Source organism: Lampris incognitus, chromosome 2 (assembly GCF_029633865.1).
Source record: "Lampris incognitus isolate fLamInc1 chromosome 2, fLamInc1.hap2, whole genome shotgun sequence".
Classification (NCBI taxonomy): Eukaryota; Metazoa; Chordata; class Actinopteri; order Lampriformes; family Lampridae; genus Lampris; species Lampris incognitus.
In genome coordinates this window covers 14,628,934-14,649,952 of record NC_079212.1, presented here as the reverse complement: position 1 = coordinate 14,649,952, position 21,019 = coordinate 14,628,934, and the positions used below count along the sequence as shown (strand labels likewise).

The window sequence follows — 21,019 nt, the reverse complement described above, 5'->3', positions numbered from 1 at the left end:
AAGCTCTGCAAGGAAGCACAAACAAACAAAATCGCCAATCATGGCCACGGTAGAGTGCTGAGTCCATACAGTTCTTGCCACACACAGTAAAAGCACTACAGTTGGAGACTCCAGCGCAATCCCAAGTCCGTGCAACAATTGATGAGCCGATAAAGTCTAGAAAACGGCACAAGCAAACCATAAAATCAATTAAAAGTTACCAAAAGCTATTGAAGTTGTTAAAAGTTAAAAGTAATGTAAAGTTGTGGCTAAAAAGATTGATAAAAATGTCAATTTATGATGGACCTTCTAGCAGTAAAACAATGATGCCGACATAACGCTGACCTAGGTAGTCAAAACTGTTTACTTTGTTTTTTTTATCGTTTTAAAATGTCTAAGGTTTGTGCAACGAACACATTCAATCTCTCTATATGGCTGTAATATTAAATACAAGCCAAGGCTGATTCCTCCCAGAACTCTGGCAGCTTGAGAGAGACTGCATTAGTCGTCATGTTCATGAAGAGTTGTCTCTGGAAACGTACAGCAGACAAACGTTGGGGTCACCAATGTAGGAATTACAGGAGAGACGGACAATTTCTCTCATTGACTACATGAACATGTGCATCTTTTATTCTCTGTATACAAAACCAACAGCCCGAGCAACATGCTGCTGCCTTAACCAATCATCGCTGTAGCTCACCCAGTCAACCCAGAAAAACTTTCTTAAAGCGACCAGAACCAATTATGGTGAATTATTTCCATAGGGTCCGCTACACACTTCTCTTTCAGAATGACACCCTCATGGCTGAGTGTCTGGTCAAAGATGAAGAGATATGGGCCGCTATTTGTGCCAAGGAGAAGTGTGAATGAGAGATTACGGTCACCCTCCTTCAGGTTGAGAAGTTAAATATGCACCTCCAAAAGTCGCAGGAGGAGAGAGACCGTCGAGAAGCGTTTCGTCGCAGGGAGAAGGACCTGCCTCCTTCAGGCAGCTCGGGGGATGTTGAAAAGGAGCTGAGAGCAGCAGGCTGTATCCGAGATGTTCTGCTCTGCTCAAACAGGAGGAGGAGACACAGCTCCAAGCACCAGATTTGCTGGCCAAGCAGAGGGAGCACAAGAAGAAACTCCAGGCCAAGAAAGGAGAGGGAGAAGGAGGAGAAAAATAAGCAGAAAAAGCAGCAAAGACACTTGGCTAAGATAGAGCAGGAGAGAGAGAGAAGGAGAAAGAACTTAAAAAATAAAGAAAATGAAAGAAAGACAAAAAACTCCTGAAAAAGGATGAGAGTTCCATGGATGGCAGTAGAGATGACACAGACAGGTATGATCACTGTATCTAGTGGTAGATGGGAGAAACAATGCACACTATACGTCCTTACCATGTCTCAGTGAAATGGATCAAATAAATTTGCAGTAATGTCAGACAATCGGTGTACAGCGGTAGGATGTATTCAAGTGTATTAAAACACTAGAACGACCAAGACGGTCATTATGACCGTTTTGAATTTTCAAAGTTTAATAACTGTCAAAAAAAAAGAAAAAAAAGATACAGACCTGCCACTCCATGACTTCTCCTAAAATTGCATATATTTGCATTAAAACAAGTTTTAGACCAATTGCACAAAAAAAAGTTATAAGATCTACCTAAAACGACCATGACCAGTCAAAATGACCGCATGTAATTTGTGCACGATTGTGCACGTCATGTCACTATTTATGACATGTTTTGGTCACATCATTTCCTTCACGAAGTTTATTGCTCTGTTCTAGTAAAAAAAAACTAGTGTTCTCCAGTGCAGAGAAATAGTCTAAACTTGATTTTTGATTATTGCCAGCATGTCTGGGTACAGACACCGTTACAGACGCACCATGACTACCACCAAGGCATTTGCAGTATTTATAGGCGTTGGACAGCGGCCATTTTAAGTTATTTGAAAAATAGTATTAAAGTTGTTAAAATGTTAAATTTGGTTTCAGTTAGTTCCTTAACTGACATAATAACATATGTAATGCATTAATATCTCAAATAGGTATTTATCTTGACAAAATATACAGTTTAAAAACCGTGGTCGTTCTAGTAGTTTTTAAGTTCTGGTCATTGTTTGGGACCATTTCAATATTTATTTTCAGTTCTTTTTTTTAAATTTCACGTTTTATAGGCTATATTACATTTGTTAGATTAGCAATATGTGTTTTCCGTTTTGTTTTTCCAGGTAATATTTTCACTTTTTCAATTTTGTTATTAAAGAGAGACCGACATGCCCTTTCTGAACACATTTTTTAACACTGGGAGTTTGAATCATAACCGAAAATAACTGTGGTTTTATGAATTCAAAGCTATTGGCTACCATCTCCCTGGGTGGGTGGATCCATGTCAAACGTCACCGCGCTACCGCTCATGTCCGCCGACATGATAACTGACCGATAAACGTCGATTAATATCACAATTCGGTGAGTATTTTGACTTCATAACTCAAAATCTGTTACAAACAACAATAACACACAGGTACGTGAATATAAAGTTTGTATTTTAGGGTTTTAAACATGAGCGGTAGCGCGGTGACGTTTGACAAGGATCCAGTTATCCACAGCTCTCATACGTAGTACAGAGGGCTGTGTAACCCTATATGCAAATTGACTGGTGTCTACGTATCCACCGGCACAATTTGTCAATGGACACCATCTACAGTCAATCACAGATCTCTCTCGAGTGGCCGCAGATGAGCTGTTTTGGCCACTGAATTTCTCCGTGGTCACATTCCAACTCGGAACATAGCCTATCAATTGGAATTTTCAGATTTTGATGTCAGTATCACTTTAAGTTCGACCATGTCTCTCTGAAGTTTAAGTTGTTTAAAAATAGTTGTTAAAATGTTAATTTTGGTGTCAGTCGTTTCCTAACAGACATACTAACATATGCAATGTATTAATATCTCAATTGGGGATTTATCTTGACAGAACAGAGAGTTTAAAAACTGTCCGTCAATTTGACCGCCCATGGTCATTTTAGGTAGGAGTGGAATGACAAGAGTTTTGTACTTTACAGAACTTCATCTAAGAGGAAAACATCCTCACCCGATGAGGAGGAAGAGAACGCCAGGGCAGGAACACCCTCCTCTGTTGAAGAGGAGAAGAAGGCAGGCGCCTCAGTAGCCAAATTTATCAGGTACATGCCACGTAATCACAAAATCATAGCCAAATATGCCAAAAAAAAAAAAATCTTTGAAAAAATCATTTAAGAGGATTATCCGCTATTGTAGAAGAGGATGAAGAGGCAGAGGAGGAGATGGCCAAGGGGAAACATCCTCCCATGATGAAGAGGAGGTGGCGGCCAGAACAGGAACATCCTCCCCTGATGAAGAGGAGGGGAAGGCCAGGGCAAGAACACCCTCCCCTGATGAAGAGGAGGGGAAGGCGAGGGCAAGAACACCCTCCCCTGATGAAGAGGAGGAGGAGGCCAGGGCAGGAACACCCTCCCCTGATAAAGAGGAGGTGGTGGTCAGGGCAGGAACCGAGCATAAGGTCAAGAGCAAGAAGGGCTGTCTCCAGCGCTTCTTTAGGAGGCTGATGCATTTTCGCCACTGATGTTCCCTCCATTGATCTAGTCCTTTTCCCAGTTCAACCCCAATACCCAGTGTTCAACAACTTCCTTATAGAAAAATAAAATGACATGGCTCTGTCATTTTTTTGGTTTTGTTATTGTCATTTATGATACTTAAAGTGAACATGAAGCAGTCAAGTTAACATAATTTACTAAAAAGTATTTCCACGCTAATCAACAAACAAACATGACAAATGTCAACATAAAAGTAAAAAAGAAGCCCCTTTATATCTTTCGTGGCAAGGGTGCCACCATCTTGCAGTACTGTAACCCGTGACGTCGTGGGATTGGTTGACTTGGATGAGTTCAACAGATACAATAGAGACAGTGAAAGATACGAGTGACATAATCGCTAAAGGCATTCGATCTCACACAACTTGTATATTACCTTGTTATACAGCATCACATTACAAAGGTAAAGGTATCAAGCAGCAGGGGTTAAATTGGGATTTGTTATGTAAGGATCTCTGTGGTTTCAGGGTTACCATTGGTGTATGTACGTGTGTGCGCACAGACTACAAAATCTGATCGATATCGTTTGGCAAATTGAATAAAATATAACAAGGATAGACAACCCTCTGCTCTGAACACTAAAATGCTAATCAAAGTCATTCTAGATACTGTTGACAGCGCACAAAACTAAAGATGACAAAATCTTTTAAGTGCACTCTCCTGTGTATCTGTATCAATGGTGTTGTTACCACTAAAGAGAATAATCCATCCATCCATTATCCAAACTGCTTATCCTGCTCTCAGGGTCATGGGGATGCTGGCGCCAATCCCAGCAGTCATTGGGCAGCAGGCGGGGAGACACCCTGGACAGGCTGCCAGGCCATCACAGGAACGAAACATTCACACCTAAGGACAATTTAGTATGGCCGATTCACCTGACCTACATGTCTTTGGACTGTAGGAGGAAACCAGAGCACCCGGAGGAAACCCACGCCGACACGGGGAGAGTATGCAAACTCCACACAGAGGACTGTCTGGGATAACCTCCCCCCAAGGTTGGACTATCCCAGGGCTCGAACACAGGATCTTCTTGCAGTGTGGCGACCGCACTAACCACTGCACCACCGTGCCACCCAGAAGAGGATAATAATACAAAGTAATATGAATAGAACAGTGTCGTGTTCTGTAAGGACTTGCATATATTTTTAGTATTTTCTTCCTTCTAGTGGTCATTTAGGAGTAATCATATGACACTGCAAGGTCATTTCAGAGATTCAGATCAGAACATGCTTTTGTTGTTCATCACGTGGCCAGCTTGCAGCTCCAGTTACCTTATCCTTTCGCTCTTCTGTGCCCTGGAAAACATGGCTTGTGAGTTATATTTACTTTCACAGTTGAGCGGAGTGGTGTGTGGGTGTCATGTGGTGTGTTCTGTTGTGTTGCATTTAAATATTTAGTTTTGTTTGCATGTGAATGCAGTCGGGGCTGGACTAACTATGGGTGGCTATAGCGTTTCCTGTTCTAATAGCTATTTGATAGTTTCCTGCTGCAAATATGCCAGTGTTGTTTCTATTGGTGTTCTGAAGCTGGCGATGGTTGTATACATTATTTGCAAGATATTTAACAAGTTATGTACAGCTATTTACATATAACTTTAATGGGATATTTGTACATTGTAACCTGTTGTCATTTTACATAATTTTATGTCTCGGGATGTATAATGTGATTTATATAGCATACAGTAATTTGTGTTAATTTCTGTATCATTTCAGTTTTACAAATTTATCCTTTCATGAGAATGACCACAACAGTAAAGAGCCTTCAACTTTACTCCAGCCTCCGACTTTCTCTTGAAGCATGTTAGCTATCTGCTAGTTTGTGTACAAGAGTAAAAAAACATCTCCACGGCAGGCACTTCAGCATCAGAAAAATAAGATATTGTGCAAGCACTCCTCCCCCACACACGCAAAAGCCTTGGAGCACCGCAATTCATGATGTCACAGACTAGTGAAGTTGGATTGAAACAATTGTTCAACAATGATGGTGGTGTCATAGAACAAGACCCTGCACATGAATCAAGATTACAATACTCCACCTCATACACCTCGTCTAAATCTTTTTCAGCTAGGAGGGCCGCAGCCAAGGCTTGAGCTAAAGTTGAAGCTGCACGTGCTTGCACCACTTTTATTCAGCGAGAAGCTGATTTAAAGATTGAAGAAGCACACCTAGCTGCTGCGTTATTAGCATTGGAGCATGAGAGAGAGGTAGCAGCAGGGATCAAAGGTAGAGAGAGAGGGCAGTAGGAGTCACCACGATACAGTTCCGTGTCACCATCTAGCGCACCCACAACTATGTCGAACGCCACCCCCAGCTACATCCTAGTGATGCAGAACCCCAAGTACTTGAACCATATACGCCATCTCTAGCACCTCTCATCAAACCTGATGTCCAATCAGATATGCAGGAACATGCCCGTGGTCTCGACAGCAGAGCTCCTCACTTTTTACCCAAGAATGATGTTCATGCAGCACAGCAGCCAAAGAGTTCAACACCAGTGGTTCATCAACACACAAGGGACAACGACAACCATGAGGCACAGCAACCTGAAAGGCCAACACCAGCAGTTCGTCACCGCCCGCTTGCTAACCTCCCCTCTGCTCGGCTGCACTCTTCCTCCTTCAACGGAGCCTCATTGCAGCTGCATATTAATGACAGGCAAGATACTTGGTACATCGAGAGCTTGTGAATTCTGGCCTCATCAAGTTCAATGATTGCCCAGAAAATTATTGGGCATGGAAGTCCTCTTTCCTCAATGTCACTGCAAGACTAAACTTAACTGCCAGCGAGGAGCTGGACCTCTTATCAAAACTGTTAGGAAATCAATCCTCGGAGCACGTCACAAGGATCTGTTCTGTGCATGTCGCCAGCCCAGACATAGGCTTAAGAATGGCCTGGGAACCCCTAGAGGAGTGATATGGCTCCCCTTAAGTCACTGAGAGAGCTCTCTTTGAGAGGATCGAGAACTTTCCTAAAATCAACCACAAGGACCCCTTAAAGCTCAGGGAGCTGGGAGACCTGTTGAGGGAGTTAGAGTCTGCCAACTCTGAGGGCTACTTGCCTGGGCTCTCATACTTGGACACTGCCAGGGGTGTCAACCCTATTGTTGAGAAGTTGCTGCTGGGTCTGCAAGAGAGGTGGTTACTTCAAGGCTCGCAGTGCAAGGAGCAGCACAATGTCTCTTTTCCTCTATTTGCATTCTTCACAAACTTCATATGTGAAGAAGCACACAGAAGAAACGACCCTAGCTTCACTCTCTCAACGTCCCCCACAGCTCCATCGAACAGTTCCTACAGCTTCTCTATGGGTCCATCGAAGCCTGAATGAGTGGAACAGAGATCAGGATACGTCAAAAGTCACGTCTCTGCTCACAACACTGAAGTCGCATCATATCGATCTGCGTCTCTGTCAGACAGTTCAAGTAGCAAGCAGGTAGACATTGACAGACAATGCCCTATCCACCAAAAACCCCATCCTCTTAAAAAAGTATAGAGTTTTTCGGAGCAAGTCACTTGAACGCAAAGCCTTTCTGAAAGAAAATGGCGTTTGCTTTAGATGTTGCTCCTCTATTACTCACCTGGTGAAGGACTGTAATGTAACCTTGAAGTGCAAGGAATGTGAGAGTGACGGATATGTTGCAGCAATTCACCCTGGACCCCCCTCCATGGAATGTGGGGAACCCCTCCTCAGAGCAGAATTCAGCAGATCATGCCCCTCAATCTGTACCTGCAGCTGAGCTGGCTAGCATGACATGGCTCACAGGACCCTCATCCCTGTCCCTACCTGAAGGAGTGCCCACTTCAGAAGAAGAGTATATTGACTCATCGAACCAGAGTCGAACACTGAGGTGTGTTCTCACGTCACTACTCTCGGTTCCTCCATCTAATCGGGGATCTCATTGCTTCGCACGGTTCTCTTCCTGGAAGTCTCTGGTGTGAGCCAGAACATCCCTGACGCACATTATTCAGTCCCAAAAGAAGTGCAGCTAAAGCCAAGCATGAGACATGTAGAGGCTGGCATCAGTGCAAAAGGCCACAGATGGCAGAAGAACTGTCAAAAGCAGACACTCTCATCATCAGGTGTGTGCAAAGAGAGACCTACAGCAAAGAGTTCACCTGCTTGGCTGCTGGGAAAACCATCTCAAAAGACAGTCCTCTGAGAAAGCTAAACCCCCGTGTAGATGATGAGGACCTTCTGAGAATAGGAGGTAGGCTAAACCATGTGACACTCGGCACAGGAGAAAAGTTCCCTCTCATCATCCCAGGCGGCAGCCACATCGCAACACTGCTTGTGAGGCATTACCACAAAAAGGTCAAGCACCAAGTTCGTGTCTTCACAGAGGGGTCTGTCCACACAGCAGGATTCTGGATCGTTGGGGCCAAAAAAATGCAGTAACCGTATCCTCCACTAAAAGTGTTGCGTGTAACAAACTTTGTGGGAGAACTGTTGAACAGAAGATGGCATACCTACCATCAGATCTTCTGAGCACCGAGCCACCCTTCACCTATGCAGGACTTGATGTGTTCGGCCCTTGGGCTGCCAGGCTAACAGCAAAAGGTGGGCTGTACTATTCACCTGAATGAGCACGCATGCCATGCACATAGAGCTCATCGAGGCAATGGATACATTCAGTTTCCTAAATGCATTGCGGCGATTCTTTGCTATACGAGGACCTGTTAAGCAAATCCGTTCCGACTGTGGAACCAATTTTACAGGCGCTTGCAAGGAGTTGCTTCTCCTGCTGAATCTCCAAACTGGGAGCGCACAGAATCCCATCTACTGCAGGTAAGACACTGACTATCGATAAGTACCTCATACAACCACACTTCAAAAAAAAGAATTATTATTATTTAAAGATAAGGAAAAATAATGACACTAATGTACATTTCCCCATTCAGTTCAGTCAAAGCCTGTTGGGAGCACTTTAACCAATTTATGTGGAGTTATTGATCAAAGTTTACTGCCTGCTGTCCTTGCGGTTTAATTCATTCCATTTTTATGTTTTGGAAGTTATTTAATTTTATTTAAAAAAAGAATTCCACTCAGATTGTTATCTAGTGCCTTGAACATCATGCACTTTTTTTTCCAAATACTTTCTGTTTTACACAAAATTCAAATAAACATATGTTCATTTAAAGGCGGTCTTGGTTGGGGTTTGTGTTGCTGTAAATTTTGGCACAATTTATTCTATTTTTTTTACATTTACTGCAACTGAAGACCGGCCCCAAATATCAGCTATCGGCCTCCATAACTTACCAATAATCGGTATTGGCCCTGAAAAAAACAAATAATACTTGCGCAATTATTTGAGACAGGCTGTGGCTGCTGGCGTTCAACTGGAGTCAGGTTAGATGAAGTAGCTGTGCGCTTTGAGTACATTTTGTTCCTGCTGAAGCTGGTCAAAACAGCAATTGCAGATGGCCCGGCAGCCTGTCCAGGGTGTCTCCCTGCCTGCCGCCCAATGACTGCTGGGATAGGCTCCAGCATCCCCGTGACCCTGACAGCAGGATAAACGGTTTGGATAATGGATGGATGGATAGGGTTGCTCTTCGCTGCCCGGGGTGGGCTGTAACAGCAGCAGAGGATCCATACCCAGTAAGCAGAGGGAGACATGAGCTGAAGGGGGGGTAAGGAACCAGTCGTTCCTAGTAAGTCAAGTCAATTTTTTTTTATAGCCCAATATCACAAATTTGCCTCAAGGGGCTTTACAGCAACACAACATCCATAGTAGACAGTGTGCCTTATAATGTTGACAGGTATGAGAGTTTGAGAGGCGAGGGGGGAGGAGGGGGCTGGGAATGATCCATGGTGTAGTCCTTGTTTTCCTGGGTCACAGTATCAAGCCAGCACTTCCGGGTGGTGTTTTCCCAAGTAATGCTCTGCTGACACCAGAGAGGAAAGGCGCATCTGCCCTCTTGTAGATCCATGACCAGGTTAGCAGGACGGAGTAGTCTGAAGGAAATGTTATTGTCATGCAGTTTTTTCTTTATCGGTGTGAAGGCCTCCCATTTCTTGTAGAAAGCAGTGGACAAATCTCTGAATATCATAATATCGGAGTTACCATACTTGAGTGATCTTTTCTTTCGTGCCATGTCGAGGATTTTCGTCACGCCTGTAAAGCAAAGCAGATGGATCACTAGGGTCCAAGGGCAGCCACCTTCAACGGGACGCCACTGGATTGTACGGTAAACCCACTCTATCTAAATTGAGGCCCCGGTCTCTAGACCTAGTATTTTCGGGAGCCATTCTTGTAGGAAGGCGATTGCATTTTTCCCCTCAACTCCTTCTGGAAAGCCAACCAGTCTTAGATTGCCTTCTCGCCATTTTCCAAATCATCAACCTTTTCTTTTAAATCGTTAATTTCTCTCTGTCTTTTTTTATAGTCATCGAGATGCTGGTGTACGAAATTGAAGCTTTCCATGTAGTTCACCTGCTTGTCTTTGATCTCTTTATCCCGTTGCCCCAGTGGCACGGTTGTCACTGATAAGTGTTTCCACCGAGTCAGATAGAACATCCCACTTGTGGTCCAACAAGGCTTGAATTTTGTTGATCGCTATATCCATTTCCTCAAGAAACCATGTCGGCGGTGCTTTGGTATTAGCTTTGGTCGGGCTCAGAGTGTTTGTCTTTCTGCTTTTGTCTTGCTTCATCGCCGCTTCGGCTTTTCTTAGGGACATATCCAATATACTGGTGGTGAATTGTGATAAAAGGTCTTTAACCTCAATAGAGCCATTAATTACATTTTATTTATATAAACCAATATCGCAAATTTGCCTCCAGGGGCTTTACAGCAACACAATATCCTGTTCTTAAACCCTCGCATCGGATAAGAACAACTCCCAAAAACAAAAAAACTTTAACAGGGGAAAAAAGATCTCTCTCCCAAGACAGACGGTACATTCTAACTCAACTGTTTGACTGTGAATATGGATATGTTGTCTTTGGGGAAACTGGAAAACTTGAGATTCTCCCCAGTGAACTAGGAATATATCATGTGAGTGAAAAAGACACTGGAAAGATAAAGGAGACCGACTTCGCAGAAAAATTGCCTTGAGCCGTTATTCTCATTTATTTTCTTCTTTCATAAAAGGAAAGAACATTTGATGGGACATAAATAACCGCCGTGAATGGGATAGCTCCATATTTAGTTGCTTGGCATCATGGAATTTGTCTAGTTCCTACATTTATGGCTTCCAGATTGACAAAAGATTAAAAAAAAAAAGTTTTGAAGAATTGACTTAAACCTAGGCACACCCTTTACCTTCTGCGCATCCTCGTGATTGTGATAGTTGACGAAGCCAAAACCACGCGAACAGCCTCTCTCGTCTCTCATCACTCGCACACTAAGGGTCCTGCCTGCAATTCAGAACACAAAAACCAACCTTAAAGGAACAGGTCGAACTTCTTCATATCCGTCCCCATTTTATACTCGGCACTCATGAAGAACACTCATGAAGAACACAGGCAGTTTTCATTTTCACCTTCAGTCATCCGTTCCTTCACACTGGACATGCAGCTCCAGATTGCCATCTTGAGTTAAATGCAATTAAAGGGGACAACTCCTCAATCCTCGTTCAGTGCAAAAAATCACTCCAAGCTTTAGCAAAAGCTAGCAAGTTTATTTCAAGCAAATTTGAACAGCGAGACATTTTCATTGTTAAATACCCGCTTCATGTTTGCTTTGCTGTTCTGCAAAGGAGTGACTTCCTGCTGGTAATTGCTTGTAGGTTGTGTTGCAGAAAGCAGCATGGTTTCAAAACCAACTGTAGCCAAACATTTTTTTTTTAAATGCCCACTCAAATTCGCAATGAGACTGCGGTAGCGTCATGTTAGCTTTGGCTGAACCGTGGAGTGTTTTCTTGCACTGAATGATGATTGTGAAATTGTCCCCAATGAACTGCATAGAACTGTAGATGGTAATCGGACTTGCATGTCCAGTAGCAAGAAATTATGACTGAAAATGAATCTTATCTATGTACTACACGACAGGGGAGTATAAAACAGGGATGGACAAATTCTGAACAATTCCTTTAAGTTGTCTGAAGAAAAGATAAATTATAATAAGAAATTTGCATACTTTTTTATCACTATACCATTTATGATTAATCATTGTCTATAAATTGACCTCTTACTAGCGATCAGCTGCTTAATTTCAGAGGCTTCAGCAAGGTGTGACTGGACAACAAAGATTTTGCTTCCTGAACACTTTTGGGTGTATTTTATGGATTTTGGGCTGCTGATCACAAAAATCACCTTAAGATTTTCCTATCACGGGGTGCCCCGGTAGCTTACCTGGTAGAGCGTGTTCCATATAAGGCTGAGTCCTTACCGCAGCGGCCTGGATTTGAATCCGGCCCAGGACCTTTGCTGCATGTCATCCCCTCTCTCCCGTGTCTTTCCTGTCTCTCTCTTGACTATCACTATCAAATAAAGGCGGAAAATAACAAAAGAATCTTGAAAAAATTCCCATCACATACCATTTTGTAGCTATAACCTATTTTTGTGATTTCCCATCATATTTTAAGTCTACTAGTATATTGCCCACAAAACAAGCTATTTTGGTCAGTCCAAGAATGCCCAGGCATACACTCAGTGTAGGTGCTATGCAAATTTTGTCTTAGGCATGCTTAGTCAGGTTAGATGCATGTTGATGCACATGTTCTTCAGGCAATAGCATAGTGAGTATACTTAATAGGATTTATTTTCTTCAGGAAGATTGAATACAGCAGAAATGTCTCGTCAATGTTGCAACAGCTGCTACACATTCTGTTACATCTGTGGTGAGTGTATGCTTAAGGCCCAAAAACGCACCATGACTACACTTATTAAGAAAGCCCATGAGCTCCACTTCAGATGTAAAATTGGTGACCAAGAGAAACCCTGGGCGCCTCACATTTGTTTTTCAACATGTGCAGTAAACCCGAGAGCCTGGGCTCAGAAGTACTCGGAAGTCAATGCCATTTGGAGTCCCAATAATATGGTGAGAACAGAAGGTTCACATTACTTCTGTCTGACCAATGTATCTGGCTTCTCTACTAAAAATAAGAAATCAATTGAATGCCTGGTTATCCTCATCTGATAACAAAGCCAGAATTAAGTGACCTGGTCAAGGACTTAGATTTGTCCAAAGCGAAAGCAGAACTACTTCGTTCAAGATTGCCAGGGATGGAGTTTGCTGTCACCAGGTAAAAAATTCTATCTTTTAAACTGTCAAGAACATTTGGCAAACTTCTATATGCAGGTTGACAACCTCTGTTTCTGCACAGACATTGATGGATTGTTCATGGCTTTGGGTTGTGTGCATGACCCACAACAATGGCCTCTTTTCATAGATTCGTCAAAGTTAAGCCTGAAAGCTGTCCTATTAAACAATGGCAGTGTCCACCCTTCAGTACTAACTGGCTATGCACTACACATGAAAGAAACCTACAATAACATGGAACTGTTGTTGAAAGCCATAACGTACAACAATTACAACGGGAACACCTGTGGTGAGCTACAAGTATTGGCACTGCTACTAGGAATGCAGCTCGGATATGCAAAGTACTGTTGTTTCCTTTGTGAATGGGATAGCCATGCTAAAGAGTCACATTATATTAAAAAGAACTGGCTGTTCCGTAAGCATTTTGTTCCAGGGCAGAAAAGTGTGGCACATAAACTATTTGTCAACCCAACTATGATATTTCTGCCTCCTCTTCATATAAAACTCAGATTGATGTCAAATTTTGTGAAAGCAATGAACAAAGAAGTTGATGGATTTTTCTATTTGAGACAGATGTTTCCAATAACTGATGCCAAGATTAAGGAAGGCATTTTTGTTGGTCCACAAATCAGACAGGTCATCAGTGACAGAGAGTTAGAAGATCTGCTAGTGGGGCCAGAGAAAATAGCATGGAAGGCATTTATGAGGATGTTGTTGAGAATTTTCTTGGCAACTACAGAGCACCAAACTACACTGAGCTGCTTGACAAGATGCTTAAAGCATACAAAACCATGAAGGGCAACATGCCATTGAAATTTAAGTTTCTGCATTCACACTTGGGACTTCTTCCCTGCTGATCTTGCTGCAGTCAGTGACAAACATGGTGAAAGGTTTCCCCAGGACATTGCGACCATGGAAAACAGGTATCAGGGCAAGTGGAATCCATCAATGCTGGCCAACTATTGTTGGATACTGACACGAGAGGCACCAGATGCTGAGTACAAACGAAAATCAGCTGCAAAACTAACACATAACTAACACAATGTGTCAGCATCAATATGCAATTGAAGATTTTAAGTTATTGTAATGTTTCTCCAAATTCCTACGTGATACAGCAAATCTGAAATTATTTTTGTGTTCATCTTGACATTGTCTATCGTGAGCTCTAATTTTCTTTCAGGAAGCAAAACATTTGAAAAAAAATTTGTTGTCCAGTGATCAAGCCACAATCTCTCCAAATACATATGGACTACATCAACCTGTAACATTAGTTATTAAAATAATAACATTTTACCGAATTTGGAAAATATTTCCTTGAGATCCTCATCAGTGTAGTCTTCGTCAAAATTTTTGATGTAGACATTGGTGAACTTCATGGCTTTGGCCCCAAACTCGATCTCTCTTTCCTTGCGGGACTTGAAGTGGCCAACAAAACTGCATTTGGAGCCCAACAGAGAAACAATCAGGACAGAACAAAAAGAAGGCAATGCACAAAGTACAATTATAATCAATTATTTCAGTTTTAGTAATGGAGTAGTAATGACATAAATCTGGCTACATTTACATTATTTTCCAGATCAAAATATACAGCCTACATACTAATATTTTTTTATCTAAATATTCCACTTACCACAAAACAGAATAAAAAAAACTAAGTAAATCTTATGGGACAAAAACAGTTATTGTAAACTGACAATGTCAAGTCTCTGGTGATGTTGCATCTTGCCCTATTGTTCCCCCCTAGATATTTCAGTAAGTACATGTGAAAACCTATATCCTACCAATTCACTGACCTAATCTGGGACATCTGGCAATTTTCACCAAGGAAATGGGCCTTTGGGGTGACACTGCCAGATTCCAACTCTCTACCTTCCTCAAGGCTGAGCACAAAAACATGCGGTAAGATCTTCAGAAAGTTCTGAATATCACTAAAATCCATTAACATCCAATATCTATAACGCATATCTCTGAAACGCTTCAGTTGTAAACCCCAGGTCCAGAGAGTAAAGGTCTCAACTGTGTATAAGCTGCTTCACTCATGAACTAAACCAGCTAATCATAATTAACACCACTCTTCAGCTAGGTAGGGGGAAACTAGTAGTTTGTGAATTGGCTAGTTTAGCACATAGTATTAGTACTACTTTCGGCTGCTCCCGTTAGGGCTGCCACAGCGGACCATCCATTTCCATTTCTTCCTGTCCTCTGCCACATATGGTTTAGCACATAAGTGGAATGAAAGCTAGGTAAGATACCAATATTATATCAATAGCCTGATGAGACTAAAGAGATTTTAGTTATTGGTAATATAACTTAAATGTTGTCATTTCTTGGTCTTAAAGGCTGCATTATAGTTAAGTGATAAAATTGTCTAAATTTATTAGACTGTTCGAGCTGTGTGAAATAGAGAATGAACGCTTCTACCTGCTTGGTTATAAGCATCAATGATCATCTCCAAAATATTGCCACATTATCGGTAGATATATTCAATGAAAAGTATCATTACATTTGATTCAGCTGACATCCCGCATCCCCATGTGAAGCAAATGACCTGGTTTTTACACCTCTGCAATTCTTTACCTCAGTCTAATCTAGTTTCATGCTGCTGTTTAAATCAGTTTCAAATGTATGAATTCAAAATCATAGCATTTTGCATGTGCTCACACTTTCTTATCATTCAGCAGCATCCCGTTCATAGTTTCAATGGCACGGTTTGAAGCCTCCTGAGTTTCAAAGTGAACAAAGCCATAGCCTTTTGAGCCTCTCTCATCACAAACAACCTAAAAAGGAAAAAGCTTCATCAGTTTATGTTATAAATCTGGGTGAAAGCAGCAATCATATTTGAAGTTATGTAACCTTTCAGCAGAATTTTTACCGTCACAAAACCACAGAATATTCAAGTCAACTGAAAAATGGTTTTGTCTGCAAACTATTTCTGAAGTCTCATCTTCACCCTTTTTACATCTGGCACAGCTGTCTTAACTTGCCCACTAGTTGGCATTATATGGCTTTTATAAAAGAAAAGACCATAATAACTCATGAGGATGTGATGCTATTATGGCCTTACTGTGAAAATGAGACCAAAATATTCAAGACTGTCACAATACGCAAGTAACTGACCACTGGAAGCTGAGAAAGTAATAATTACATTTCAAAAAGCAATATTCATAAATTATCAAGTTCTTCCCACATCAGATTGAGCTAACTAACTTACTGCTTGATTTAGAAAAAAAGATGACAATCCAGCAGATGATGCAGGATCTCTAACCTAGGGTAGGGTTACAGTTTTCATTTGAGCTATAAATGTTTTTGCACAGTCTCATGGAACACAAAAGAGGTTATGAAAATCAGAGATCACAATACCCAACAAAAGGGCTGACTAGCTAAAGTACAGACAAGAAGAGCTATGTTCATTGAACTGTGCAATTGCGTAACTCACAAAAATGGACAGCTCCATGCATAATGAACTCACCTTGCAGGATAAAATATTCCCAAAGGCTGAGAAAGTATCATAGAGGGCCTTGTTGTCAATAGATTCATCCATGTTCTTGATAAAAATGTTGCCTACACCAGATCTTCTGAGTGCCGGGTCACGTTGAGACCACATTATTCGGATGGGACGACCTCTGATAATTTCATAGTTCATTGTATCCAGGGCGCATTCCGCTAAAAATTCAGAATATAAAGCAAAATCATCTAATACACATTAAACAGATCATGTGTAATACATAACAGTTTATTGAAGTTTGTAGCAGTAATGAGGAATTTAGTTCTCAGTTCTCCATAGTGTAATCTTAACAGTTTAAAATAAGACGGCGCACTGTGTCTCCACCCTTTTCTCACCAAATTTTTGTTTGAATTTCTCCAGGCCTCCATGAAATGAGATCAGCCGCTTAGTAACCTACTTCAGCACCATTGATGCTAGTGTTTTATTTATCAAAGCAAACTAATATTTGTTAAAAACAAAGCTATAATAAAAATCACTGACTTTTAAAAAGAGGAATACAAGTTGCTAATAAATGGATAAAATAGCTTAATATATTACTCCAAAGGCCAAAGAATGTTGAATTCCCAAAGCTAGAAACCAGAGAATCAAGCCACATCAGACCTGTGAGTAATTTTTTTTTAATGATTTTTCCCCCTTTTTCTCCCCAACTGTACCCAGCCAATTACCCCACTCTTCCGACCTGTCCCGGTCGCTGCCCCAGCCCCTCTGCCAATCCAGGGAGGGCTGCAGACTACCACATGCCTCCTCCAATACATGTGGAGTCACCAGCCGCTTCTTTTCACCCAACAGTGAGGAGTTTCGCCAAGAGGACGTAGCACATGGAAGGATCATGCTATTCCCACCAGTTCCCTCTCCCCACCGAACAGGCACCCCAACCGTCCAGTGGAGGCGCTAGTGCAGCGATGAGGACACATACCCACATCCGGCTTCCCACTTGCAGACACAGCCAATTGTGTCTGTAGGGATGCCCAACCAAGCCAGAGATAACACGGGGATTTGAACTGGCGATCCCTGTGTTGGTAGGCAATGGAACAGACTGCCACTCCCACCTGGACGCCGTCTGTGAGTAAAACCTGACCTGCACCTCCTGTAGTAATAGCACTGATGGGGGGTCCGGGTAGCAAAGCAGTCTATTCCGTTGCATACAGACACGAGGATCGCCAGTTCGAATCCCCGTGTTGCCTCCGGCTTGGTCGGGCGTCTCTACAGACACAATTGGTTGTGTCTGTGGGTGGGAAGCCGGATGTGGGTATGTGTCCGTGTTTGCTGCACTAGTACCTCCTCTGGTCAGTCCGTCAGAATAGCGTGGTCCTCCCATAGGCTACGTCCCCCTGGTGAAACTCCCGACTGTCAGGTGAAAAGAAGCGGCTGGTGACTCCACATGTATCGGAGGAGGCATGTGGTAGTCTGCAGCTCTCCCCAGATTGGCAGAGGGGGTGGAGGAGCAACCGGGACGGCTCCGAAGAGTAGGGTAATTGGCCGGAGGCAATTGGGAGAAAAGGGGGGATTTTTTTTTTTAAAGTAATAGCACTGATGTTAAAGGGAAAAGATATGATGGGTTAACAAAATAGACTACAATAAATACTTTTGCAGACCATTAGTTTTGAACCATTTTGAACTATTATCACCATAAAATCATCATCTGAATTAACTGTCCTTAAAACCCAAGTAAATCACCACCATAGATACAGTCTTTGTATCCACATTTTGTTAATCATTATCAAATACAATTGCTCAAGAAAGATTTTTTTCTTAACAAGTCATGTGCAGCAATCTCACTCCAATCAACGAAAATTGCTGGAAAAAACTGTAGTGATCAGAGGGACCTTACTTCAACCTATTTTACCATATTAATCAGTGAAAAGTATTACAAGTACTCGATATACCTTAATTGAAAATCTTCAGGTTTTAAACAGTGTAATAAGTATATGTAAAAACGAAAAATTGTATATTGTGTTGTATTATAATAAATACATTGTCTTTGGGGTAATTTTTAATTAAGTATTTATCAAGTAGTATTGTGTACTATGGGAGCGAAATGTTACACCAGCTCAAAAGGTGCAAAAAAAAAAAAATAATTATTTAGGGTCTGTTTCACAATGGATTTTCACTTTGATAAGGTAAAAATGGGACACATTACCATCAGCTGGTTGCTGGAAATTGATGTAAGCATAGCCAAGGGATCTGCGAGTGATGATGTCACGGCACACACGGATTGACATGATGGGCCCAGCAGGAGAGAACTTCTGGTAAAGCATGGCCTCCGTAACATCCGGATGCAGATCACCTACATACAACGATGCTAGAGGGTATGTTGTTCCACTGCTGTTCATCTTTGGTCACACGATCCTGGGGAAAAAAAGTGTTGTATTTAAAAATTATTTTTATGAGTGATAAAGTTCTATAGAAACCACTCTGGTATTAAGAATTGGCCCAATGTCCCCTTTTGAATAGGGTGCAGTCTCATTCACTGCTCAAGACACGAGTTGACTCTCAGGAAAACTCATCGAGCATGTAGCATGGGCACATCTACACAATGTAAGAACGAGCTGAACCATAATAGGAAAATTCCTCTTCAGTGAGTGTAACTTCAAATTATTTTATTTAATTATCAAAATATTCAGCCGCTTGTGAGATCATAGATACAAGCGGCTGAAATTAGTTTCCTCCGTACGGTGCCTGGGCTCAGCCTTAGAGATAGGGTGAGGAGCCTGGATATCCGGAGGAAGCTTAGAGTAGAGCCGCTGCTCCTTCGCATCGAAAGGAGCCAGTTGACATGGTTTGGGCATCTGATTAGGATGCCTCCTGGGCGCCTTCCTTTGGAGGTTTACCGGGCACGGCCAACTGGGAGGAGACCCGGGGGTACACAGATCACAATGTCATCCGCAAACATCTTAGTCCACCGAGACTCCTGCCTGATCTCGTCCGTCAACCTGTCCACCGCCATTGCAAACAAGAAAGGGCTCAGAGCCGATCCTTGATGTAATCCCACCTCCACCTTGAACCCATCTGTCGCTCCAACCACACACCTCACCACTGTCACACTTCCCTCTCACATATCCTGTACCACTGCTAAATACTTCCCTGCAACTCCCAACTCCCGCCTTCTACATAACAGGTCATCAACATAACCAACAAGTATTACAGTATTGGAAAATAATCTACAAGCATAATTTTAGTCCCCATAACATCCCATTATGGAATTGCAGGTATATTTTACTTTGAAATAAATCCATATTTTACAAAAAATGGCTGGAGAAAGGCATATGGTCTGTTGGATAATACCGGAAACATTCTACCCTTTGAGGGTTTTTGTTCTAAATTTAACCTAAATGACAGAAAACAGTACAATAATGTTATCAAAGCAATTCTCCAATCTAGAGTTGTGATGTCTTGTAACTTGTTTCAGAGCAATGTAAACCCAAATCTTCCTTCGCTTTTGGTGCATGGTAATAAATCTAAAACTACCTAATATCACAATCCGGCGAACCTTTATCAAAGAATTCTATCCATTCTCATCAAACAGAAACTCAATTCTACAAATTTTCTCTAAAAAAGAAGCCAAGAGTTTGACATCAAAATTCATTGTTTCCTATCGCACCAAAAGCGAAAGAAGTTCACTTTAAAATTCTTAACGAAACATACCCCACTGCAGAATTTTTAAGGTGTCAATTTGGCTCAAATCACAACAAGTACTCATTCTGTGATGAACACGTTGAAACAACTGATCATCTTTTTTATGAATGTACATTTGTTAATACTTTTTGGGAAGATTTGCATGATTGGTTATGGCCTCAATTTGTTAATTTCTCTAATCTAACAAAAGACAATGTTTTGTTTGGTCTACCTGTAACAGATCTGACATGACCTGGCAATCAACAATCATCAACGTTGGGAAAATAATTTATACATAAAAATAGACTTTAAAAACCCCAATAAAACCAATTTTCTATATTTTTCATGAGCTGTCATTACTTTTCCTCTCTGAAATGTATGAAGAAGAATGCAATGAAACCGCAATTTAGTTGAGAAGCTTGACCTTGCAGATGACCCCTAGCTCTCTCCCCCCACTCCCTACTTTTTATTTATTTTTGTTTAATTGATTTAAATTTCCATTATTTTCCCATTCTAACCTCTTGTTATACCCATTTGTTTTGTATGTGCCCATTTTAAGGCTCGTCTGTTGCTTGGATAACTATCTAAGACACGGTATCATGCCACTGTGTGTTGTAAATTTGCTAATTAAAAAAGGAAGAAGAAGAAGAGTGCCGGCGTGGGAAGATGGCGGCGCTAATTCACGGTTGTGACTGCCTCGCCAAGTACCGTCCATGCAGTGTCTTTGTCCACCTCTGCGTCTAAGTTTGTGTCTTCGTTTGATGGCTGGGAGAGCTTGGTCCGCTGCGCCCGGTGGGTCCAGGGACCACGGCCATGCCCGGAGCTGTGCACGAAAAGGCAACACCGAGGGCGGTCTGGGGCAGGCTAAGATTACTGCTAGCTAGCCCACGCAGACCGGCGGTTCTGATAACAGCCGAGGACGGTCTGGCGGCGCCTCGCCTAGCGTTAGCTGTGTTTTAGTGTCGTCGTGCGGAGTGCGGGGAGGTGTGTCGAAGGCGTCTGGCTGGGAGAGCTAGCGTTGGATCTGCTCCACCTGGGAGCTTGATCTTCTACACCTGGTGGGCCCAAGGACTACGGCCCTGCCCGCAGCTGGGCTCGAAAAGGGAAAACT

General features: G+C 42.1%; 1 protein-coding gene across 2 annotated transcripts in view; it reads right to left on the bottom strand.

The window, feature by feature from the left end:
- The window catches only part of LOC130107129 (embryonic polyadenylate-binding protein-like), a 38,664-nt gene extending 20,038 nt beyond the window's left edge, over positions 1–18,626 (bottom strand). For both annotated transcript variants that reach the window (XM_056273548.1, XM_056273547.1), the window contains exons 1-5: positions 18,434–18,626; positions 16,258–16,451; positions 15,450–15,565; positions 14,083–14,222; positions 10,848–10,942 (exon numbers count right to left, since the gene is read on the bottom strand). In XM_056273548.1, coding sequence (XP_056129523.1) covers positions 10,848–10,942; positions 14,083–14,222; positions 15,450–15,565; positions 16,258–16,451; positions 18,434–18,626 — 738 coding nt within the window. The remainder of the gene's footprint in view (positions 1–10,847; positions 10,943–14,082; positions 14,223–15,449; positions 15,566–16,257; positions 16,452–18,433) is intronic.
- Positions 18,627–21,019: the final 2,393 nt, after the last annotated feature.